Source organism: Poecilia formosa, unplaced genomic scaffold (genome assembly GCF_000485575.1).
Source record: "Poecilia formosa unplaced genomic scaffold, Poecilia_formosa-5.1.2 Scaffold91, whole genome shotgun sequence".
NCBI lineage: Eukaryota > Metazoa > Chordata > Actinopteri > Cyprinodontiformes > Poeciliidae > Poecilia > Poecilia formosa.
In genome coordinates this window covers 341560-367051 of record NW_006800030.1, presented here as the reverse complement: position 1 = coordinate 367051, position 25492 = coordinate 341560, and the positions used below count along the sequence as shown (strand labels likewise).

The window sequence follows — 25492 nt, the reverse complement described above, 5'->3', positions numbered from 1 at the left end:
TTCTGTATGCATCCCCACTTCCCTCCAGCCTGGACCGCTCCTCATTCTCATGCTGCCATTGCCCCTGGGCTCTTGTGCTGTGGTGCCAGGGGCTTCTGGGGCAATGTGGAATATGGCATGTGCTCAACATGGCCCATTGTCTGCATGCTAATGGCAATGGGGTGAAGCCATCGTACCATTTTTCATTAGCATCACTTAATCCATAAAACATTCCAAGTTGTGAATGCGACCTCGGACTAATTTGATCACATTATGCGCGGCGGTTTGTCGTCAGTCTGCAGGAGGAAGACGCCGAAGGCAAACGAACCTTCTTGGCCCAGGGGGACGTGGGGGAAACTTTGAGTAAAATAGAGGGAGTTACGTGTAATTGACTGACTGGTTGAACTACAAAGAACTGCGGTTTGTTCAGAGCTCCACTCACTTGTGATTCATACCACCACTAGCTGCTGTTCTGAAGTTATCAGGCGAGACTGGGACAGAGCTGAGGTTCTGCTTGCAGACCCCCTTTTCAGAAGGTTAGCCGGCTTTGGCGCATACCTCCTCCATTAACAGGCTCCTTTTTGTAAGCAGGGATTGTGTTCCCTCAGGTCCTGAGAGGGGGCTGGGGGGTGTTATAGAGGAGGGTGAAACCAGCAGCAAGCTAGCACATGTTAGCTGATGGATTTGGCCCTCCCTCTCTTCCACTGACCAGTTAAAGCCGCTCGGCGGCTAATGAAGAGTGACAGCTCTCTGGGATTTGTCGGCTATGCTTCTCATTTCCACCACTTCTTCTCACAAGCAGTGCCTCACGCTTTTCCACCTTCACAATGAAAAAAGGGGGTTTCAGGCTAGTTCAAGGACCCCTGAGACCCTCGCATTTGGAGCAGTGTTTTAATGAGCAGTGGCGCTGGGCTTTATTGAGCCTTTCCCGGGCTCACCGATATCTGCTTTAACCCAGACTGCTTTTAGAGCTCTGTCCAGTCTGTGTATGCATCTTGCTGCTTCTGGAAGTTTCTTTGGCTAATTAAGGTGAGGCAGACTCATCCTCTGAAAAAGCAACTTTCTCCTCCAACAGATACAGACTTATGCTGTGCTGTTGTTACTGCCATGTTTGTTTTCAAAACTAATGGCTCATCCAGCAGTCTGTAAAGTGGCAGTGTTATGGAAAATCTGCTTTTTTGAGCTTTACATCATGTTGTGATGTTATCTGCCTATTAAAAACATACCTGGAGTGTTGCTTTGATACTTTTGCACGTTTGAGAAATCCTTTAATCTCCGATGGCAGCCATTCAGCTATGCAAAATGGCTGGATGGACCTAGCTCCACCTTCACAGGCGCAGCTCCTCCTCAGAGTTGCAGTTTCCATGGTTCTGAACTTCTGCCTCACAGAGCAGCCCACCCTATGACTTCCCCAACTTAGTTCCTTAAGACTAGCCACTAGCAGTTAGCAAACACCTGGTGGAATTGGGTACCTGCTGAGCTCATTATAAGAGCTGATTCTCAGTGACAGAGGCCCAATTTCAAGGCGTTAAAGGCATGCATGACTAGTAGAACATAATGACCCAAATATGTTGTAATTTTTCTATTAACTTAAAAATTGCTGTTAGTTGTATGTAAAAATTCAAATACTTAAAAATTGTAATTTCCGTCATTATCTCTTTCACCCATAGTTGTTTTTTTTTTTTTTTTTTCTTTTTTATGTCATGGTTAGATTGGTTCTGTACTGGAATCTACAAAGTAAACACAAGAGGACTAACATTACCTGAGTTGTTTTTGTCATGTCTCATTTGACTGGTGTAAACTTAGACAATGCCACACTGCGCCGCTGTTAACTATAATTAAAAAAAAAAAAAGAAATAATGAAGTGTCTTCATCGCTTCCCACATGGGAAAAAAAAGAAGAGTGCAAGTTCTGAAGAACTTACGTTTATGCTCTCAACATTTCTTTCCAGAAGACAGTCATTTTTGCAAGCAAGATTGATGAAGGAGCAAATAGATTACCCTCGCAAGCTAAAACCAAATACAGTGCCAAATACAGTGCCAAGTTTTTATCCACAAGTACGTATAACCCAGGCACTGCCTAGTGAGTGAACGATGCCGGAAGAAACATCAGCTCAGCAACGCTGGAAGCTTTTTTAAATTATAACAAAGCTATTGCTACTGCCTCCTGCACTGAATGTGAAACCATAGACCCAACACCCAACTGAAGACAGGACCCTAAACAGCTGTTACTAGACCACAGATTGGATGGGGCACAGAACACGACAACTACTGACACGGTCCGACCAGAGCTACGTGTCATTCATCGTTTCATTTATGAAGCTGAAGGCAGCAGCAGCACAAACACCAGCTTCTGGCAAGCAAAAGAATAATCTGTTTGCCATCCAGCTCTGAGCACGAGTGAAATTTCAGCATATAATAATGTAAATCCTCCAGTTAAGTAATATCTTTAGGTTTTAAAATGTTTAATTAGAATCTGTTATAGTATTTATGTCCATTATGATTCATAAAAAGTACCACAGTTCCCAGCAGTGGGGATTCTTAGCAGATTTGAAGAGTTAAAGAAACAAGGCAGCTGTAGCGTTAATGCTGTTAAGAGTCTCCACAGCAAAACCCTGGCAGCATGGTAACAAATCACCAAAACGTCTAGAAATGTCTCTGACTTGTCATACATTCTATTATAATGGATGGTCCACAGCTTTTTGAGGACTATCAATGATTTTGGCTGTGTTTGTCCAGGCTGAAGGGGGTGTAGAGATGAACACTCATCTCATTCAGACTGGATTTTTTTTCCAGCTATGCTTCTAGATGAACTACATCTTTGTTAGATGTTTTAGGTAGATGCTTGACAAGGTGCTGCTCCACAAAAAGCATCCTGTACTCTAAACTTCCTTCTTCCATTTACATCTAAAACTTTTCTACTTTCCCTGCGAGGACCCAGGCTGATACACTTTCTTTCTTCAAAGCTGCAATATGTAACTTTTATAAAAAATATTTTTACATACTTGTTAAAACTATCATCATCTCATGACAGTGTAATATGACAGAAAATCGAAGAGAAGGTCAATCTACTCCACCTCCTCTGTAAGCTACCATTGCCGTCTGAAGAAATGATCCACCCCCAACCAAAAACATCTAATCAGAGCCAAGAGGAGGGGCTTATCACTGTCAGTCATCCTCATGTACTTCCTGCTAAATGTGCTAAGGGAGGAGAAACAACTTAGCATTACAGGGAAGCTATTATTGGTGGCTGTGCTAACTATCGTTAGCATTCACGACAGGTTCATGTCAAGAAGAAGCTTTATCATAGCAGAAAGGAAAAAAGGAAAAGGGGGTTAAATGGGCATGATTGACATCACTACGACTCCTGGCTCTGATTGGTTGTTTCTAGTTAGCACTAGGAGAAGGCATATGTCACAACAGTGACAGTTTCAACATATATGTTAAAAAATATATATTTTTTATAAAAGTTACATACTGCAGTTTTAAAGGGTCTTTATGTGTCCAACTACACTTTTTTGTAGACACATCTGGAAAACTGACTGTTTCTAAATGTCACATAGAGACTGAACCGGATGTGCAGGCTCTACAAGTCTCCAGCATCACTCCAGAGAGTTTTGTGCTGGCCTGGATGGCCGAGGAGGATGCCTTTGACACGTTTGTCCTGATGCTCAGCGAGGTCAAAGACCCAGGCCAACCAAGAGAGGTGGTGCTGGGCGGCGAGGAGAGAAATGTCACTATGAGCGATCTCACAGAGGACACAGAATACACCGTTGAGATCTTTGGGCTCATTTTGGGAAGACGCTCCAAGTCTGTAAGAGAGGGGGTGAGAACAGGTACATGGTAACCGGGTGGAAGCAAGAAGCTCTGCTGACATACTGGGCCTCTGGAAGTGTCTCGTCAACATGTACTTCATATGGAATGGTGTCTTGTCCTCCTAGCTTTTTCCATGACAGCATGAAATGTGTTCTAATAACTGAGCGTAATACCAAGTGTTGTCTGTTTGTATACTAACCTGGTACTCTGATTTTAAGGCTTCATTATGGTCTGAAAGCTGGTTTGGTCTTTAATTATATTTCTGAACAGAAGCTTACACTTAGAACATTAAATTAGTTTAAGGATTTTAAGGAAGCATTTGAACAAGTTTTTACTTTTCAGCATTACTGACACAAACAGCTACTTCAGTTTTTACCTTTTATGGGGAATCTATAAAAGGTTATTATTTTATTTTCTTTTTATTATTATTAACCCATGTTTGAAGGAGTTAAGGTAAAGTTTTTATACTTGAAAGGATTGAAACAACTATAGTTCCTGGTGTTGGTGTTACTGAAGAACTGCCTTTAAATTCCTCTACTTCCTGTTGTATCAGCAGCTAGATGTTGATACCTGAACTCAGATGTTCTGACAGAATAATGATCTTTTGCACCCGGGTCTGTGCCAGGAAACCAACTACTAACATTTCTCAGAAGAGCCTTGGTCAGATATCCAAACAGAATCATGTCAGAACTTTGTTGATCATTGTAAAACTGCTGTAGTTTTTCTGCAACTTAAAAACAATTCATGTAAATAATAATAATAATAATAATAATAATAATAATAATAATAATAATAATAATGATGCATTTTATTTGTAGGTGCCTTTCTGGACACCCAAGGTCACCTTGACATAAAAGCAAGCAGATTATAAAATACATACCGGTAATAAAAGATAAAAAATAAAAATAGTGGAAACCTATGAATTTTGACCTCTGTGTATTGTGGGAAAATCCATATTAATTTAAAAAGTATGCACCCAATTGTTGTTTTTAAAAATTCACTTGTGTTTTGCTGTATAACAAACATTCTGAGAAAGATTAAATTCTTAAAGGGCCCAATAGTCTGTATTGTTTAGACCTGTTGTTAATCAGGATTATTACTACACCAGCTCTAACTAGTTGTGTAAAGGAACATTTAGTTGCTCCTCCCATTGTGTGTTCTCTCCTCATCTTCCCAAATGTCGTCTTTATCTACCTGGCCCCTGTGTTGTTGCCTGCTTTTCTAAAGGAGCCGACGGTGGTGACGGTTGTTGGGTGGGTGATTAGTTGTCCATGTCACATAAAAGGCTTGTCTGTCCTTGTGTCCCCTGTCCTCCCTGAGGGCAAGGCTTTGCTCTTGGGTTTGCGTGGTGCATGTTTCACTTTTTGTGTGTTCCATGAAATGAGGCCAAGTTAATCTCTTCAGGTCTGTCACGCGAGATACTGTGGCTCATCGCTAACTGCGAGGGTCTCTCTCTGCGAGTCGGAACCTCCCCAGGTCTCCTTTGTCTGTCTCTGGAACTCTCTCTTGCTCCATTTGTGTAAAATGACTTGCCTTCCTTTGGAGGATCTGCAGAGGCTACAATCACTGAATTTATGTGTCGTCTCCTTTCTGCTGCTTCAGTTTGTTGCAAATATTAACACCTCAAACATTACATTCCTCAGCATTCAGAGAACATATTGACTAAATCTTGTTTTTCTTGTCATTGCTCCCGTTTGTGCGTTTCTGTCCCATCTTTGCCAGACCTGGGCTCACCAAAGGGCATCCGCTTCTCTGGAGTGACCGACACATCGGCCACCGTTCACTGGCTGACTCCAAGAGCTCGGGTGGACAACTACCAGGTCACCTACATGCCTGCCCATGGAGGTTAATACCGCTGCTACATTACCCGTGGTTTCACACTTAATTGTTATTGATAGTTTATTTTTTAAAGAGGTATTGAGATCTTAAAAATCAGTTTTAAAATTAATACTGTTACAGTTTGATAACAGCTTAGTTGGTTTTCTAAATCATCAGTGATTTTCTTGCCAGACTTGAACGCACACACACCAACATCATTGCCTCAGAAAGTGGCTTGATGCTGCCCCCTGCTGACCACTTGATATAAAAAGTCGACATGAAATAAATGATTATATATAGATTAGACAGATAGATAGATAAATAGATAGATAGATAGATAGATAGATTTGTTGGTCACTTTAAGAGAGAAATCCATCTTTTTCTGCATGACTTTAATATATAAAATGCATTAGTAAATAGAGATTTCTTTTAAATGGCTTGAACTCCCAGGTGTTGCGAAGACGCTGACGGTGGACGGCTCGCAGTCGCTCACCGTGCTGCCGAACCTGACGCCTGGGGTCACCTATGAGGTCACCATCGTTGCCGTGAAGGAGCAGAGGGAGAGTGAGCCTGGATCTGACAGCGTCACCACAGGTTAGCTACATGGAGCTTCACATCAGATTCAGTGTTAACACAGAACTTCACCGTTTCATTACACTGTGTTGACAGTAATTGCTCAAGTTCTTGCCAGTCTAAAGGGACAGAATGAAACGCTTTACAGCTCGTATTTGTGACAGTGCAGACAAAAGCCTCCTGGGTTTTAGTTGGATCAACCTCAGTGTTATTTTATGCTTACAGTGTGTGTGTGTGTGTGTGTGTGTGTGTGTGTGTGTTACAGCTCTGGATAAGCCCCGTGGACTGACCGCAGTCAACATCACAGACACTGAGGCCCTGCTGCTGTGGCAACCTGCCATTGCAACTGTAGAAGGTTATGTCATCACATATAGCGCAGATTCTGGTACGTACACATCCAAAACCTAACCTCTAATCCTGACTGATGGTGATCCATTCTGTCATATTAGTTTGTGGCCTTGATTTATCTGCCCACGTTTTGAGAAACAACACTGTTTGGTCAGTGGGATTCAGATCCAGGCGGCTTATTCATTTCTGAGTCGTTTTCTGATCAGTTTTCCACTTGTGGAAAATCCAAGTTGCAGTAAGTTGATGTTTTGATCCCTGTTCTGACTCAGTGATCTTGGGCAGACCCATGCTGCAGTAGAAGCAACCCCATCCCTGAGTTGGTTTAAAATGCTTTACGTTGACCATGGTTTTGAGAAAAGAACTTTTAACAGCGCCTATTCCTGTAGAAGTACAAGCTGAAGTCTTTTCATTATGGTATAACTTTATACCATAATGCACACCTTATTTTATATAGTACTAGTCTTTTAAAACTACAATATGTAAGTTTTATGAGAAATATGTTTCTTATTTTTTTTACATATTTGTTAAAGTTATCACCATGTTGTGATAGTTTACTATAAGACAGATAATCTGTAAAAAGATCAATCTCCTCTACTTCCTCTCTGAGTTCCTAATGCGCTCTTACCAAAAACAACCAATCAGAGACAAGAGAAGGGGCTTAGTGCTGTCAATCATCCTCAAGAACCCACTGCTAAAAATGCTAATGGTAGAGAAACAGCTTACCGTTAAAGGAAAACTGTTTGTCCAGTTTTCCTTTAACGGAATCATATGATATGCTGCTATCTGCAGCATATCATATGATGCTTGATATATTTTCACTGATTATCTGTCTTGTAATGTACTGTCACAATATAGTGACAGATTTAACACATATGTAAAAAAATTCACATAAAAGTTCCATACTGCAGCTTTAAAGTGTATGTGGGGAGAAGCTGATGATGTTCAGATCCCTAAAACAAATCATGAACTCTAACCTCTGCAGGGCCATGTTGCCATATTGCAGCTGAAGTCCCCCACTGAGTGTTAACACTAGAAAGTTTAGGTGTTTCATTGAGAAACTGAATCTTTTCTTCGTCTTCATTTACCGTTTTATGTTTTTTTTTTTGTTTTTTACCTGAGCTTAACATTGGAGACCCAACTTCAATTAACTTCACTTTAAACTCAGTTCACTGGTAACAGAATCACAGGAGTTCTTGGATCTCCTACACATCCATGTCCTTGTGCTTGGTGAGAGCCTGTCTCTCTGTGTGTCTCCCAGTGACTCCAGTGATGGAGCGTGTGTCTGGAAACGTGGTGGAGTTTGAGATGAGCTCGCTGAAGCCAGCTACGCTCTACACTGTGAAGGTCTACGCGGTGAGGGACTTGGCCAAGAGTGCAGCCACCACAACAGAGTTCACCACAGGTCAGTGAGACGTCCAGCCTCACATGAAGACAAAGACAGTCTGCTTCCTGTTGACCTCAGTTCATTCATAAAATTCATTCTCTAGTGTCTTGCCAAAGTATTCACACCCCTTGAACTTGTCTGATATTGTCATGTTTCTAAAGTAGTGATCTAAGTCATTTAAGCCCCTGTTTTAGGAAGGTGACAATATATTTTTTGATTTCAAAACCATAAACTTTAAAATATGTGCTTAGTATTTGATATGATTGACCAACACAAAGTATTGCATAACTGTGATGAGTAAAGAAACTGATGCATGACTTTCAAATCCAGTCCAGCCAGTTGCTTTTAGAAGACATTTCCATGTGCTGGATTTAATCAGGAAATAAGTCTTTATTTTTTTGAATTTCTCTCTTACTTTCCATATATCTGTTTCTCTCTCGCTACTGTTGCTGTCTGAAAAATTTTAATGCTCCCAACCAAAAGCCACCAATCAGAGCCAGGAGGAGGGGCTTAGTATCATCAGTCAATCTCATGTACTCAGTGCTCAATGTGCAAATGGTAGAGAAACAAGTTACCGTTACAAGAAAACCGTTTATCCACTGTCATCGGTGGCCATGCTAACTGGCAGTAGCATTCACAAACAAGCTCTGATAGCTGCAGCGTTTCAGCGAGCAACATGGTATGGAGGGAGGGACAGCAGCGCCACACAGAGGGTGATTGACAGCACTAAGATCCACCTCCTGGCTATGATTGGTTGGTGTATTTCTGTAAAAGCCTGTAGGTCCACTGAGAGACGGCAGAAGAATTCGATTTTTCACAGATTGTCGCATCCTATTCTGTTAAAACATAGTGACCGTTATAACAAATATGTAAAAAAAAATTTTGCATAGGAGTCACATACTGAAGCTTTAACTTACTTGAAACTCCATTGGTGACATCTATAAATAACATGTAGCTGTAACGTACTGACACTGAGCTGACGGTAGAGTCTGCAGCATCCTAACACCAACAGGCCGCTCTGGCTTCCTGCTTCGTCTCCAGATGTAGACGCTCCTCAGGACCTGGCAGCTACCAACATCCAGACGGAAAGCGCCATGCTCACCTGGAAGCCTCCCCGGGCCGACATCAGTGGTTACCTCCTCCACTTTGAGTCTGCTGTCGGCACCATCCACGTGAGTTCACAGCAGAACTCCACACAAGTTGGCTTGTTCAGGTGATGTACGGCTGTCTGTGAGGGGAATCAAATGTACGAGCGAGTCTCTCTTCCCTCAGGAGGTGGTCCTGAGCCCCACCGCTGTGTCGTACAACATGGCCGACCTCAGCGCATCAACAGAATATTCAGTGAAGCTGGAAGCTCTCGCTGGTCCCAAGAGGAGCCAAGTCATCTCTACCGTCTTCACCACCAGTGAGTACAGCCCTCTGTGTGTCGAAGCAAGTACACACATATGTACATATAAAACTAAGAAAGTTTAAAAAGTAAGACACTAAAGTGTACAAACACAACATTAAATATAAGTTTGTACCTGCTTATTTAGCTTATAAACTAAATATTTGATTCAGACTAAAACATTTAGTTGGGAACTAAATATTGAGACTGTTATTTAAATATTTATGAAAGTGAAATATTTAGTTTCCAAACTAAATATTTTGTTTAAAAACTAAGTACTTAGCTTGACAATCAAATATTTAATTTGGAACTCTGACATTTCTAAATAAGATGAAAACATGACTGGAAAATGAACATCCATACTTTTTCTCTATCACAGGCTAAGTAATGTAAATTATTGCTGTTATTTTTTTACTGTGTAACTTTATAAATGACTCTCTCTATATAAGGAATGAATTTGTCATGTGTTAATATTGCATGGTTCTATAATGACAATCAAGATTATTATTATTGTTATTATTATTATTATTGCTGTGAAGCAGTCTTGCTGTAAACAGAGGCTTTTGTCACTAGACCACCTGCCTGATGCAGACTGAAACACAACGACCTTAATGGCCACTGCATTAGTATGTGATGTGTGTGTCCATGTAGCCGGCGTGCTGTACAGACACCCCAGAGACTGCTCACAGGCCCTGCTGAACGGCGACACCTCATCAGGCATGCACACCATCTACCTGGGTGGAGACGAGAACCAACCGCTGCAAGTCTACTGCGACATGAGCACCGACGGAGGCGGATGGATCGTAAGTTTATCATCATTCTGGACACGTAATGTTCTCCAATAAAATAGTAGTATTTAAAAGTCCTGAGTCATCTATATCACAACCAGTTTGTCTAATAACTTAAAGTACCGTATTTTCTGCACTATAAGACACACCTAAAAACCTTCAATTTCCTCAAAAGCCGACAGTGCGCCTTATAATTCGGTGCGCCTTATATATGGACCAATATTGAGCCACAACAGGTCTAGCAACTACGGTAAGCAGCCGCCGACTTCATTTTCGCCCAAGAAGAAGCGCGCGGTGCATGCTGGGATAGTTGTCAGAACGCTGGTTTGTTAATAAAGTTTGACGGACCTATCTACCTACCGACCTGATAATCAGGTGTCTACAGGTCATTTAGCACCACATTCTCCACGAACATGCTGTGCGCGAACGGCGAAGGGTGACCATCATCCGGCCACGCCCCGGCCCAGTCGCGGAAGGCTCTCTTCGCTGACCGGAGTCAGACTGTTTTGTTGACATTCCTTATGTCAACAAAGTGGCTTTAGACATTCATCCGGGGTGCTTCGACTAGGGTTACCAAGGGACCAGCACCTATACATTTAAAGTCGGGAGGGAGCGGGGAAAGAGAGACAGAGACTGCGGCGGCAGCGTGTCGGTTGGTCTGTGTTACCCAGAAAGCAGTTGGGCACAATATCGCAACACCAACACCGTGAGTGAAACAATGACTGGGGCAGCCGACTATATAATGTACTCGGTACCAATTTTTTTTTTTTGTTTTTATTATTACACATTCACACTCGTAGAGTACGGAACAAAGGGACGGGTGGCAACCCTAACTGTACCATCAATTCTATGCGCCTTATAATCCGGTGCGCCTTATATATGAAAAAAGTTTTAAAATGGGCCATTCATTCAAGGTGCGCCTTATAATCCGGTGCGCCTAATAGTGCGGAAAATACGTTAGTCTCGGAATATTTTTCTCCAGGGTTCTGAAACACCTTTCAATGGTTTTAGTTGGATCTTTGTTCAGGTTTTGTGCTTGAACAGTTGCTGAGAATATTTAGGAATATTTACATTTCTTATATGAAATGAAAATTGGTGTATCTAAAAAGGTGGAAAAAAAAATGGAAGAAAAAAAAAAGAACAAATTGAGTCCTGTCTGACCTATGGAGTTCAGGTATTGCTTAGAGTACCTCCATATGAAATAAAGAATTCACTGAATGAATCAGAAGAAGTTGATCTGAGTGTTCATATGTGCAGACAGAGCATCTGCATAATGTAGCATAACATTGAGTGACCTAATCATTGGGTCACTTCTGGATTATTTGAGTAGCTCTTGTGCAGATTGTGCAGCAGTGGCATGAACATATGCAAAATATGGAATCTCTATGTTGCAATGCTCATACCATGATTTTCTTTGACTTACCCAAGTATTAAAAACATGACAAATACCTAATAATGTGATAAAGGTATATTCCAGTGCCTATGTAGGAGAGTTTTATGATTTGGCCCAAAATTCATTTTAAGAAGTGGATTCTGCAGTGAAAGGAAACATTTTAAAAATCTCCTCTTTTGGATGTGACTGAATCCTGAAGTCACCCAGGACTTCAGGATTCAGGTTCTATTGTTTCTTCTCTCAAAATGAACCAGAATCCAGCATAAAACGTCAGAGAGAAAAAAAATCAAACAAACAGCAAACTCAACAGCATTAACACATAGCTTCAGGTCGATTGGTTGATATGACTTTGGCTGGAAGGACACTCAGAAAGAAAAACAGAAAAACATATAAAAATCCAGTTTTCAAACATGCTCAGAGACAAAGTCTTGTCTTGTAATTTGATAAAATTGAAACAAAATTTTGTCATAGTAACCATCATTGCATTTGAAGGAAATCGAAGGAAATATGCCAGCCATCTCTGTGATGCATGGTGGTGGCAGCGTCATGTTGTGTGGGTGTTTTCTAGAAGAGCAGACAGAATGAAAACTGCAATTACAAAACAGATAGCATCATTAGCAAAGAACATCATGAGGAAATATTGAAGGGCCAAAATAGTCACAGAGTGAAAAAAAAACAACAAAAAAAAACAAGGATAAACAAATTTGCTGGATTGGTCGTCACAAATCCCTGATCGCGCAGACAAACTGATCAAAATACCAACATCTTAGAGAGCTATCGTTGTCTCTGCTGTTGTTTAGAAACCACAGATATTAAAACAGTTATGCCTGAAAGGTTGTTCATCCTTTTTTATACGGGGTTTGTTCTGCAGGTTTTCCTGCGACGTCAGAGTGGCAGACTGGAGTTCTTCCGCAACTGGAAGAATTATACGGCTGGTTTTGGTGACATGAACGATGAGTTCTGGCTTGGTAAGTTATTGCAAATCAATAGTAAATTAATTACATTCCCTAGAGATTTGGGCTGAATCATGTGATCAGATCTGTTCCAAGAAGACTGATGTCAATTAAAAATGGAATTCCTTACAATGTGCTGCTGATGTGTTGTCATGGCATAATAATAAAGTGTGTGCTTTACTGTTATGTAATTACACTATTTTTTTTAGCACTAGTGTAAAGCAATGTATTTTCTACAAATTAGAATTTAACCATGTATGGTGAGTGATTGTGGGGTTCCATTCTTAGGAAAAAAGGTGATGATAAATAAGCAGAATTATGGTTTTATGTCCCATAAACAGACATCACAGATCCCAAAGATACATCTGATGTTTTTTACAATGTTGATGGAGAAGCAACATTCTAAAGTTGCACTGTGTCTTCATGGATCTAGAAATAGCAGACCACTGGATATCAAGAAAGGAATAATGTTTCTGAATATCGACGTCAGGAGTGACAGAGTGGTATGTAAGACTGGTGGACGACAAAATAACAGTGAGGCTGAGGAGAGGTGTGTGCTGGGACACACATGGGTCGATTTTAAGAGGCAGGATTACCTCAGGGCTCAGCTCGGACCCTGATCTTCCTGTTGGCTGTGGTGATGGCCAGGTTCGCTGATGATGCTGTAATGTGTAATGAGAGGCGGTAGGTTGCTGAAGAGAGCCTCTGGAGAGGAGACAAAATGAAAATAAGAAGTAAAATCAAGAAACTGTCCATATGTTAGATTAAGACAGAGAGGTGGAACAGTAGCAGCATTTCCAATACAGATGTCAGCAAGTCTTTGTCGATATTCTACTCATGTTGAAAAAACACAGTTTTGCAGTTGCTGTGTTTTCATTAAATAAGAAATGAAATTAATAAGAATTGAAATCATATCATGTCATATATTCATAAATCAGTCATGCTCTATCAGCCAATCAAGGGAGACGTTGGAGCAAAACCCTTATACGTGGAAGTGGCTACGTATGCTGCGTTTTGGGGAAATCGTAGTAAGGGATTCAACATGTTGGAATGACACACCACTTTTTATGAACTGTGCGATGCTGTTAGAGCGCTGGTGTCTGAAAAAACAACAAAACAAACCGTCATCGTACTTCCTGTTCCTTCCTTCATCTTTTCCACCAGTAGTAACATCCGCCTGTTCATCACCTGACTCGTGATCCGTAATTCTATGGTTAATGGAAACGCAGCTGGTGAGGCTATAAGAAGCTGGGGTACTAAAGGTGGATGAGTTTAAGTACCTGGGTCAACCAATCAAAGCAACATGCAGATTATAAGATGGCAGGATGGAGGCAGGCGAAGTAATCATTGGCAAAAGGTAAGCTGTGATGGAGAATGATGTCAGTAGAAGCTGTTCTGATGGAAGGGTTGGAGAAGAAGAAACTAACACCATGACTGGACGTGATACTCAAGATCACAGTCACTGAAATGAGGACATGAGGAATGACAGCTGAGCAATTTGGAGACAGAGTTAGTGACGTTAAGACTGAGTCAGTTTGGGGAGATGGGATGTTGGTTGTGGTAAACATCTTGGACAAAGATGCTGAATATGGTGTAGCAGCAGACCAGGAAGACGACAGAGGAGGATTGTGGTTACAGGAACAGATGATGCTGAAGGTAGAATGAGCTTAAAGGGAGGAGCTTAAAGAAGAAGGGACCCAGCATCATCAGTCTGGTTCCCACGGTGACTGACTCTGGTAAGATGCTCTTCCCTCCCTCAGGTCTGTCCAACCTGCATAAGATCACATCTGGAGGCCAGTACGAGCTGCGGGTCGACCTGAGAGACAAAGGAGAGATGGCCTTCGCTCAGTATGACAGGTTCTCTGTCTCAGAACCTCGGACCCGCTACAAAGTCCATGTCGGAGGATACAGTGGCAATGCAGGTAGGGCTCCTGGCTTTCAACTGCACTTTCCATTTATTCTGACGTCTCTACATCACTTATGAAGGCCAGGTAGTCGGATTCTCCTTAAAAACAGACATGAATTTTTGGGCCAACCACCGTCTAGTCCAATTTGTGAGGAATTTTTTGACAACTGTACACTGAAGCATTTTTAATAGCAAGTTAATCCACATTTGATGCTCCAGTTAACAGACTTATTTATGGCAGCAGGATTTAACACTGTTATTATGGCATGGCAGGTACACAGCTCCACCTATCAGCAGGTCCTGCTGCAGGTCCTTTTCAGTCCTTAATCTGCCAGCAGGTGGCGCAGTCGCTGTTCCTTTTATCTACAAACTTTGCTTCCTGCTGTATTCGTAGGAACACTCTGGGCCTTTTTTTATCTTTGTGTTTTTTCCTTGTTTGTGCAAGGCAATGGTTTCTTCTTCGAAATTTTTGAACAAGTCTTTCAGCTTAGCCAAATTTTCAGCCTGCATTTAACTGTTACCGTCAACAGCTGAAGTCATTCTGGTGTATCTGGTTGTAGTTGATTAAAAATTGGGTTTTGGCCAGTCAGTCTAGTTTGTAGTGAGGGATCAACAACGATGCTCTGGGCTAGATGTTACAGAGATCTTATAGGGCCCAGGCTCTAGCCCTGGGGCCCACTTCTGTTTTAAATCAGTTAATTATTTATTTTCTTATAATTAATCACAATGGTTCCAGATCATGAGAGCCCAGACTTCAGTCAGGAAGAAACAGTCAGAATAGTCTCAAAGTCAGGCAGCAAAACCCTGTGTTGGGGTCACAGATCAAAGACAAATCACTGGAGTGGGTCAACAAATATCAGAGTGGTTGTGAATGAGAGTTTGTCTACTGAATCAGAGACAAACTCAGGCTACAGAGGAATGCAGTCTGACAGGTTAAACAAAGCAGCAGAACGAAAGATTAAAGACACCACCATCACTTGAGGCATCAGCAGTCTACTTTTTATGTTTTTCGAGAAGATTCTAAAAACACCTTCACTTTGTTTGATTCTTTGTTTTAAACTTTATCACCTCTTTTTAACCACATCTCCATCACCATGCTGTGTTCTGTCCCAACTGTCTGTTCACCAGGCTTCAGTTGCCTTATGTTGTATATTTTTGCCACTGATTAAATTTAAATGATTTTTTTTTTTGCAAATGCCTCAAGAGCACATTTGCTGTGAAATGGTGCAATAAATTTAAACTATTTGATTTGAACTATATGATTTAATGGAATCAAATCATTTCTCCTGAAACATCATTCTGTTAACATCATACTGACAATCGTAAAGTGCTTACATACATAGTACGCACTTACCAGATAAGATAACTGATCAACAAAGTCTCTTGTTATTTTGGCTTCAATACTTAAGGAACAATGCTTAAGTCCTCTGAACAGCTGATGAGCCGTCAGATTAACATGCCATCTATTACTGGAGCAGCTCAGATACTTTCATGTTATTGTATGTGTTCCTTATAAAATCTGCGTGTTTCCTAGGTGACTCTATGACCTACCATCATGGCCGCCCATTCTCCACCTATGACCATGACAACGACATTGCCGTGACCAACTGTGCTCTGTCCTATAAGGGAGCCTTTTGGTACAAAAATTGTCACAGGGTCAACCTGATGGGTCGCTATGGAGACAACAGCCACAGCAAGGTACAGCAGGGTTCAGTTCAATACAGACAGATTGAGTTTGTATTTTATTTAATTTTTTTTTCAATTAACTCATATAAAGAAAGGTCAAACAAAGTCAAAAATAAAATGAAATCTGTTTAGGGACAATGTACCAGATCCATAAGGACAGATCTATTCAGACTAACTCTACGCTTTATGCTCTGAGTGATGTCATGCTAATTTTACATTATATTTAGAATTCTTAATTCCACAAACCTTCTTTCAAATGGTTCAGAAATTGCAGTGAATTTTTTATATGTTTGATTAACAGCCTATTGTTTTTGTCAGTTTTAGTTCCTTTATTATTTATTTATACATTGGCTCATCTACTCCTGGTTGCACTGATAGAACAGATTAAAGTTGTCTTGTTTTCACATGTCTGATCAAGCTTGTGAAGTTATTGGTGTGTTTCACTGTGCTGTACTGGTGCAGCATTGTCAGATAAATGTGTGATTCAGTACATTTATGGCTGTGTTTAAAACAAGAAACGTTTTAAGAAAGGTCGGCTGTTTTTCTGTATTGGCTCAGTATCGTAAGCGAAAAAAGTAGATAGGTTCATCTTTAGTCCTGACCTCAAATAGATTTAATAAATCTGACCCAACGTCAATGTCTGACGTCACAAATGCTTTTCTGAAAGAATTGTCAAAAATGATCATGAAGCCACTCCTAAGCCTTATGGGAAGTAATTCTAGAGGAGCCACAGTGTGGCCTGGTAGTATGGTAGACCCAGTGGTTTAAGAACAGGATGTTACTCAGTTTTGTGTGAGTATGTGGGCAGTCTAGCAATTTTTTTAGCATTCAGGAGGATTGGTGTCTTCAAGAAATTCTGGCTGACTTCTCTTCAAGGTCACCTCTTCTCTAAACACCTTACATGTCAGTGTGCATGTATTGCAGTTCCTAACTGATAGCGGAGGCTGCCAAAGCACTAACAGTTGTCCTAGCAATTTGTCTTCTACTAATCTAAACATGTACCTGTAAAAGAAACTAAGCTACTTTGCTTTCTCTCAGTTCCTGCTCATCCCTCTACCCTGCCCTTTCTTCCTCAGGGCGTAAACTGGTTCCACTGGAAAGGCCACGAACACTCCATCGAGTTTGCCGAGATGAAGATCCGTCCGTCCAACTTCAGAAATCTGGAAGGAAGGAGGAAACGGTCTTAAATGACCCGGAGAGCACCGCCTCCACCACCACAACCATCATCATCAACAACAAAACACTACATCTGTGTGTGCCCCTCCACCTGTCCAACACGTTCTCCACACACAACAACCCTGCAGCAACCAAAGCCTTCAACAAGACCCCTCCAAACACAGCGTACCTCCCCACCCCATTACCCACCCCACAGAGGTCTGCCTGTTAAAGATGGTTGTTAATGCAAAAAAAATGCATTTTAATTTCCTTCCACATAGCGTCTACTCCCACACCAAAGACAGTAACTCCACCTCAGCAGTTTCTAACCCACTCTGCTGCGTTAGCGGGAATGTGCACCAACAACTCGGGCATTACGTTGTGTAGAGTCATCGACACCAGCTCTCATTACGCTCACGCATCTGGAGTCTTACACAACAGAACTGTATGTTTACATCACAGTTTGGGTGATTCATTCTGCTGCTTGTATAAAACTGTTCATGTCTGATTCACACATCAGAAAACAGATATTTGTCAGACCACACAGAGCTTCACCTGACTCGACATCTGTTTGTCTTCATGTGACGTTAACTAAATCAGTTTCATTTCATTCCTCCCTGAGAACCTGCTACCACTCCCTCCCCCAGCAGCCAAAAAATACATAAATAAATAAAAAAAACAATCATGAAAAAGGTCTCCTCCCATTTTTTCAAGAAAGGCAACAACGTTTCTGCTCCTGACCTGGCCCCCTGCAGGCGGCACGCTGCAACTACAGTATTCTGTTTGAAAACAAGTTGAAGAACAGAGGAAGAAATATGTTTTTTTTTTTCTATCATGAATCCGAGGCAGGACCTATCACTCAGTATATAATGGCAAGCGGTGATTACATTTTTTTTTGTTGTATCTTTTTTGCAAAATGTGAATATAGTACTTATATGTGGATCAAGAGAATGTTTTTGTGATGCTTGAAACGTAAACATTTTAAAAAGGCCAATTTTAATTAAATTTCAGTGTTCATAGTAAAGTCTCCATGATTCTTTTGGATATTAAAAAAAAAAAAAAAGATTAGTGTTTGGACCGGCCAAAACTAGTAAACTAGTTAATCTTTGTACCCTTCCATCACCCCAACCCCCCTCCTGCTCTTGCAGGACACTAAACCACTGACCTTCTAAAGAATGCCTGTGTAAATTAAGTTTGTTTTGATTGTTTCGTCTGTTTAGAACCGGGTGAACTACAGGTGTGTCTCTGTAAACTGTTAAAGAATAAAACCGTCTGGTTGAAAGACAAATTTGATTTTTGATTCAAGTTCTGCTTTTTTATTTCTGCAATTTTACCTACACATCACAATCCCTCCCACAAATACAGCTTACTACATTTGTAGGAACTTGTCGATTAACTAACAGCAGTTTAGAGTGCAGCACAGGTAACATGATCATTTTACTACTGAAACCAAGTAAAGCCACAAAAAGGCATAAAATATGACAAATAACCTTCACAAAACTTTAACTGGCCAAAACATTTTTAGATTCTACTTAATCTATTATTAAATAGATGAGTCATCAAGACTTAGGAACCATTTGAAAACTAAAAATTTAAGAATTATTTATCATTCACAGATTTTTCTCTTAAGATTCCCTTAAAAATGACAAGAGATGGAGATGTATCATATTCTGAGCTTCTACCTTTAAAAACGTTCCACTAAGATCTGATCTTTACTAGATGGTAAAGTATCTTAAAATCAATCTTATGTGAAAAACATAATTTTCCAACCTGTATTATTAGCTAAAAAAAACAAAGATAAAGTTAAATGGAAAAGGAATACATGCACTTTATAATGAAATAGCTTGTAGAAGCATTTTTATTTCTGTCAAGAACATCTAAAGTAATCAGATCGATGTTGTGATGGATCTGATTATTAAGGGCTTTACAAGTGAGAAGGAACATTTCAAATCTGATGTCTCTTCTTGATCCAGCCGCTTTGGATCAACTCAAGGCTTTTAACTCTCCTGATAGTAAAGAATCACAGTATTTCAGCCTTGAAGTAACTTTATTTTCTTTTTCAGCTACTCAGTTGCAGACCTGCTGCTTTATTTACAAAGCTGACCCAGTTTGAGCTTCAGCTGTTTGACACATGATCTCACATTTTACTCTAGCTTACAGCAGAATTCAGGGTTGGCTCGATAACAGAAAGGCACCAGAGCTCATGACTGCAGGTGATTGACTGCAGGTGATTGTTCAGGCATATATTTGTTTCTCCAAACATGGCCCCATGGATCAAATTTTCATCTCATATGTTTAAAGGATATCACTCCAGAAGCCTTAAGTCCTTTTCAGAGCAGACCTCCTGGAAATGCTTCCAAACAAGTCATTCTGATTATTGACTCTCTACATGTCCTGTCATGTGTTTTAATATGCAACATGCAGCCGAGTCTGATCTTATTATTGCATGGTCTGACCCTGGGGTGAATTTCCTGGAACCATTTTCATAACTCTTCTTTCTTTCTCTAGACGAAAGAACCTCAGATTGCATAAGCATTCTCAGACTGATGAAGAGCAGCAGCTGCTTCACTTAGGTCATTACTGATATCTTTCTATCTTGACATTGTGTATTATGTACTGATCTGTGTGTTTTAGAGCAGCAAAGTGCTCAAATGTCCAGGATATATTTAATAAAAAAAATTGTCACACTTTTTGAGTATCACTTATTAACGTGACTGGAATTTAGAATCACAAAATTAAAATATTACCTCTAAATTATTATATAAACCAGAACTGTGGTGCTGGTTTATATCCATAATATTAGATTTAATTAATAGGAAGTGAATGTCAGATGCAGGTTTTCAGAGAGTCACATGCATTAATTTTGAATGTGCTTCCTGATGAGGCTTATTTGTCAGATTGAAAGTATCTTTTAAAATAACCCACATTCCTGTATTGTGATTATTATTATTTCTTTTTTGATCTGAAATTATTTTAAATGTCATGTTTTCACCAACTGTTAGCAAAAAACCATAATAATCAACAGAAGTAAAGACAACTCCAGTGTGTATAGGCAACTTATTTAATGTTTCACTTAGTTATAAGGTTCCTGAAAAAATGAGATTCCAGTGTTATTCTTGAAACAAAGAAACGAAGAAAGACAAAAAAGAAAAAAGAGAGAAATCAGGGTATTTCATGACAAATACCTTAATTTCATGTATTACTCATCTTAGTGTTACTTTTCTGATATTTTCTTCAACATTTATTTGAGAATAAATAAATAAATGTTATTTTTCAGAGGTGTGTACATCATATCTCTCATGTTGTTTTACTTTGTTTTTTGTTTTTTTGTTTTTTTCTGAACGCATCATTTCCTCCATTAATTTAGCATAAACGATTTTCGAAAAGCAGTGCAGTACTGACTGATTTTATCTGAAATGAGAGTGACTGCCTGTGTTTCTAGAGTTGGAAGTATTGCCTGTGGGCATACCTCACCCACGGCAGCAGCTGCAACCGTTTCCTGAGCTCAAAGGTCTCCTCCCTCTGCTTCAGTCGGATATTGCGTCGCCTGCAGAGGTTTTCCTGTTTCTCCGTGTCGGACCGGACCGGACTGGACAGGACCGCGAAAAAAAGTTCGTGGGGGTGTCCGGTCTCGCGGCAGTTTTCTGGGAACCATGAAAGCCTCGCGCACGGAGGGTTGAGGAGCTCGCGGCGATGCAAAGGTTGGTGAAGTTCCTCTGTGCCTCAGTTCTCCTGCTCCTCTCCGCTCTCTACCTCCTCTCCGCTCTCTACCTCCTCGGTTCAGTCAGACACACCGCCAAGACGAACCCCCTTCCTGCAGAGGAGTACCGCCTCATCTCCCCGCTCACCTACCGCTACCTCCTGAACCAGCCGCAGGTGTGCCTGGGCAGAAACCCCTTTCTGGTCTTCCTGGTTCCGGTCGCGCCTCAAGAGGCAGAAGCCAGGCAGGCCGTGAGGAGGACATGGGGGGCTCCAGGTAGCGACACTCTCACCCTTTTCTTCTTGGGGCTGCCAAAGGGGGCGCTGCTGACACCCCTTCAGAGAGTCCTGGAGAAGGAAAGTCAGCAGCATGGAGACATCATACAGATGGACTTCTTGGACAGTTACCAGAACCTGACGATAAAGACGATGATGATGATGAAGTGGCTGGCTGACCATTGCCCCAACTCCTCTTACGCCATGAAGGTGGACTCTGACATTTTCGTCAATGTGTTTTACCTCATCCAACGCCTCAGGAGTTCCCCCAGGGTGGGCTTCATCACCGGGTCGGTGATCCGGGACGGCAGCCCCAGGAGGGACCCCAGCAGCAAGTGGTATCTATCTAAGGAGCTGTACCTCGAAGACAGCTTCCCGCCTTACGTGTCTGGAGCTGGCTATGTGTTTTCCACAGACCTGGCTGCCAGGGTCTCCTGGGCCTCCAGGTTTGTACGAGTGATTCCTCTAGAGGACGTCTACGTGGGCTTGTGTCTGCGTGTGCTGGGGGTCCGGCCAGTGTACTCCTACAGCCTGCCACGCTTCAGGAGTCTTTTTGAGGTCCGAAAGCTGGAGTATGACAGGTGCACCTTTGCCGGACTCATCATTGTGAACAGGTTTAAGCCATCAGAGCTGCTGCAAGTGTGGCAGGACTTTTCTAAAGGCCATGCCGCCTGCTGACCGCCTACAGTGTTCGCTTCCCTGTGAAACCAACTAATAGCTGGCTGGAAAGGATAAAAGCCATAAAAAATTATGATAGTCATTTAAATGTGTTGACAGCAGTTATTTAATATGTCGAAATGGAATAATGAATAATGAGGTAAAGAAAAGCCATTTAAAATGAATCCACTCCCAAGTTCCAGGACTTGAATTGCATTTACTAACTTTTCACAGTGACTCATTGTGTGACTGGTAAGTCAGCGTGCCTTCCTCCTGGTGCAAGTGCGTTTATTTTACACCAAAGACTGTAACAAAGCTTCCTTTTAGAGATTACCTATTGCATAATAATGAGGTGTGTGCCTTTTGTTTGGTTGTGAACCTGTGTTTAAGTGCCTGAGTGATGGATTAAAGGAGAGTTCTGGGCCTCATGGAAGAATGTTTTCAGATAGTTTCCTTTATCATTCGTTTTTCTCTGAATGTTTTTGTCTTTGTCTTTATTCTCTAGTCGTGTGTTCTGATTCTGAATCCTTGTTGGGTTCAGTGACTAATAAAATCCAACAGATTTAGACTATTTACTTACAGCTGACTGTGAGTAGAGCATTGGAAAATTACTTCATTACACTGAAGCATCCTCTTGGTGGGTAGAAATAGACACATGGACAAACCAAAAGTAGAAACGATTAAAACATGGCAGCTGGAGTAAAAAGACCCAACACTCGTTCCATTTCCTTCAGAGCTGAACAATATAGAGAAATGCAGTTATCATCACAGTATCTGTGTGTACAGTACTGCAAAAAAAAAAAAGACTGTTCTGATGCAATATTTAGGAGAAGTGTGATGCGTTCTCTCTTTTAATGCACACACTATGTCAGGCTCAAGGGGAAGTGGTCGAGACATTGTGTGAGATGGTGAAGAAAGAAAAGTGACCTGAAAATGAGAGCTAATGTTCCTAGTGCCTCAATATTCAAAACACCTGGCCCCTAATCACCTCATGATGGGTGGACAGTATAAAGGGAGACTCTCTCACCTGGTTGCCTTATGCTGGCATTTGGTCACATGTTGTTGGGAAGGTTGCTTGTGAAGCATGCAGATCTAAAACTCTTAACATCAAAACCACTGGAAGTCTCCTGCTTGGTACTGGGGTGTGGCTGCAGTTCACCCTCCCCAGTGCAGTTTAACGTAAAATGGAACATATTGGCAAGCTGATCCTCCCGCTGTGGGCCGGAAAGGATTCTCTGGTTGGGGTGGAGTCATCCAGCTCTGCTCCGACACTGCTGCAGCTCACTGGAGACCCTGCTGTTTTGTTTCACTGCTTGGTTTCATTTTTTTTGTTTAGTTTACCTTGTTTCATTGGTTGACTTTGTTTCATTTTTGTAACTGCTTTGTTTAATTTGTTTTGTCTCGTTTGGTTTCTTAGTTTTGGGTCTTTTTGGTTTAAATGTGTTACTTTGGAGCATTCTGTTGTTTTGTGTGCCCTCCAGCCTCGCTGCAGGTAGCAGCCTTGGGTTCTTTTAGATTATTCTATTAAAGTATTGATATTTTTAATTGGTTATGTTGGAGGTAACCTCATTTTAGTCTTTGGCCAAGTTTAAATTGTATTTTTTTTGTTTGTTTTTTTTTTGTATTTGCTTGTTTAACCCCACCCTTTTGTCTCCAGGCTGAGAGCTGAAGGTAGTGGGAGGGGCCTCCAGGGACCTGTGTGTTGTGCGAGTGGCTGGTGTTGGGATTTCTTCACCATTGAATGCCTGTTCACAAGTGTTTGGGGTGATTTATTTTAGGAACCAGTTCCCATTTGGACCGCTCTCCCCCTGCTGGTAGGCCTCAGTACTGTGCACTTCCTATTGTGGTTCTTTATGTTTTGTCATTTTTAAAAAAAAAACAAACATGAAACAATAAAATATAATTAACTTTTGGAAAAGTCTTGTTCTCTTTGGTCATGAACCTCGAGTGGATACTGGCAATTTATTTCCTTGGGTGGTGTTTGATGACTTCTGGTTACCCTGCTGTGAGGGGCAGAGTATCAGATTCATACCTTAGTGTCGCCACACTAGACGAGGCTTAGACCTGCTGCTGGTGTAAAGTACATCTGCTCAGCTTATAAACTTGCAGTCACTAGCTCAGCTAACTTATGTGTTTGCTGCTTGGATGCAATATATGATAAATTATATTTTAGGTGGAATAAAACTCTTCTCTTCAATAATATATTAGGTCAACTGGACGGTCTTTCATTGTGTTTCATTAACACACATGAAATAAGCCCCAGTGAGCAGGATGCTAAAGCTCAAGGAGGACAATAAGGACTTTGTGATGATGCAAAAGTAAGAAATGTGTGAGGAAAATATAGCTTAATCACAGTCACGATTATGGTAACATGCAACAGGAATATCTCTGCTTTCTGCTTTTTTTCATATCTTGCAGCGTCGAGGTTTACAAAGGTTTTTAAAAGCTCCGATTTCAAAGCTGCTCACATTTTCCCTACCTGTGGTTTGAATCCTTTAGGAGCATAAAGTGATGTAGCGCTGTCCCTCCCCAACCAGTTGCTGCCCACTGCCAGTCAACAGTAAAAGACGTTTTTATTTTTGAACAACAAAAACAAATGTGACTGTCTGGAAATATTAAAACAATTAGGCCATGTTAAACATTTATATTTCAATGCAGACAGCTGGAGTCCCCATATATTTAGTTTTTCTTGAAGCAGAGCTGAATATAAACATTATTGTTCTTGCATGAGGCCCAGCATATTAAAACAATCTGAAAAATTCTGTCAGAATATTTGAACATACCTGCTGTAACATCAGGTTTGATGCCTATCTTTGCATTTACTGCATATTCAGATGCTGTACTCACTGGGGTTTATAAAAACAACCAGCAGGTGGCGGTGTAATCCAAATGATAAAATGGAGATTGCTGATTCATATCATTTGTTCACCTGCAAGGAAGTTATGCCTTAGGTAGATTAATGAAAAAAAAAATGTATTATTGTTATTGTGTGTGTTTGTGCTGTAAACCAAACTGCTTCATGATTTTATACATCGGGGTTTTCATCATATCTCATTCAGTTTCTTGGTGAAGGAACATCATCATCTGTGATTGGCTGCTGTTCTGCTCTGACCAGGAGGTCTGCTGATAAATGCTGTTTCCTAACTCACCAAATAAATGCCTCAGGAACATTTTAAAACCAGTTTTCTTATGCAAGTTTCCGCCTTGGCAGAGTAAAGTTGTATCTGGTCGATAAAGATAAGTGTAAATAAATGGAGCTGTGCATAAATCTCAGTGTTGGTTTTTATTAGCTTGTTTCAATGTCACACATTCCTAACAGTCATCTACGGTGCTCTAGGAGATGTTCTTGGAAAAATTCTTTCATTTTATAAAATGTTATTCTCTACAATCTCATTCAGTTTGCTTCAATTTGATCGTCATAGGAACAAGAAAGTACACCTGCAGCCTGAGGTACTGGGTTCATTTCCACAAATAACAGAAAGCTTCTGGAAGAGTCAAGTGTTTACCATCCTCATGTCTAACATTCCAATGGAAAACACCTGTAAGCATCAATCACTGCCACAGATTCTTAACTGGAACTTTTACTCGACCATTCTAACACAGAAATATACTCTTATCTAAAATATTCCATTATAGTTCTGTATAACTCCCTCTAGTGTCAATATCCAGCTGAAA

At 40.9% G+C, this 25492-nt stretch overlaps 2 protein-coding genes and 2 long non-coding RNA genes across 6 annotated transcripts in view; 2 read left to right on the top strand and 2 right to left on the bottom strand.

The window, feature by feature from the left end:
* Window positions 1-18478, top strand: part of tncb (tenascin Cb) — a 65836-nt gene extending 47358 nt beyond the window's left edge. For 2 of the 3 annotated variants that reach the window (XM_016674154.1, XM_016674155.1), the window contains 11 exons: window positions 5517-5639; window positions 6063-6206; window positions 6451-6570; window positions 7792-7935; window positions 8959-9089; window positions 9190-9322; window positions 9956-10107; window positions 12357-12453; window positions 14199-14360; window positions 15879-16042; window positions 17107-18478. In XM_016674154.1, coding sequence (XP_016529640.1) covers window positions 5517-5639; window positions 6063-6206; window positions 6451-6570; window positions 7792-7935; window positions 8959-9089; window positions 9190-9322; window positions 9956-10107; window positions 12357-12453; window positions 14199-14360; window positions 15879-16042; window positions 17107-17217 — 1481 coding nt within the window. In that variant the 3' untranslated portion in view covers window positions 17218-18478. Of the gene's footprint in view, window positions 1-3541; window positions 3815-5516; window positions 5640-6062; window positions 6207-6450; window positions 6571-7791; window positions 7936-8958; window positions 9090-9189; window positions 9323-9955; window positions 10108-12356; window positions 12454-14198; window positions 14361-15878; window positions 16043-17106 lie in introns of all 3 variants that reach the window. The other variant, XM_007557721.2, reaches the window with a different exon arrangement.
* Window positions 11903-14192, bottom strand: LOC107836841 (uncharacterized). Its single transcript, XR_001662809.1, has 2 exons — window positions 13035-14192; window positions 11903-12049 (listed from the first exon to the last, which is right to left on the bottom strand). It is a non-coding gene; the product is annotated as an uncharacterized LOC107836841 (long non-coding RNA).
* A 1837-nt stretch (window positions 18479-20315) lies between the features above and the next one.
* LOC103141904 (beta-1,3-galactosyltransferase 2-like) lies at window positions 20316-24779 on the top strand. The gene is made up of 2 exons (XM_007557722.2): window positions 20316-22762; window positions 23874-24779. Exon 1 carries the CDS (start codon window positions 20879-20881, stop codon window positions 21836-21838), a length of 960 nt encoding a protein of 319 aa, XP_007557784.1. The 5' UTR covers window positions 20316-20878; the 3' UTR covers window positions 21839-22762; window positions 23874-24779.
* Window positions 22311-25492, bottom strand: part of LOC107836842 (uncharacterized) — a 75168-nt gene continuing 71986 nt past the window's right edge. The window contains exon 3 of the long non-coding RNA XR_001662810.1: window positions 22311-22403. This is a non-coding gene — a long non-coding RNA (uncharacterized LOC107836842). The remainder of the gene's footprint in view (window positions 22404-25492) is intronic.

What these genes read in the sequence shown, in the direction of transcription:
- LOC103141904 (XM_007557722.2), top strand. Translation starts at nt 20,879, where the DNA reads ATGCAAAGGTTGGTGAAGTTCCTCTGTGCCTCAGTTCTCCTGCTCCTC.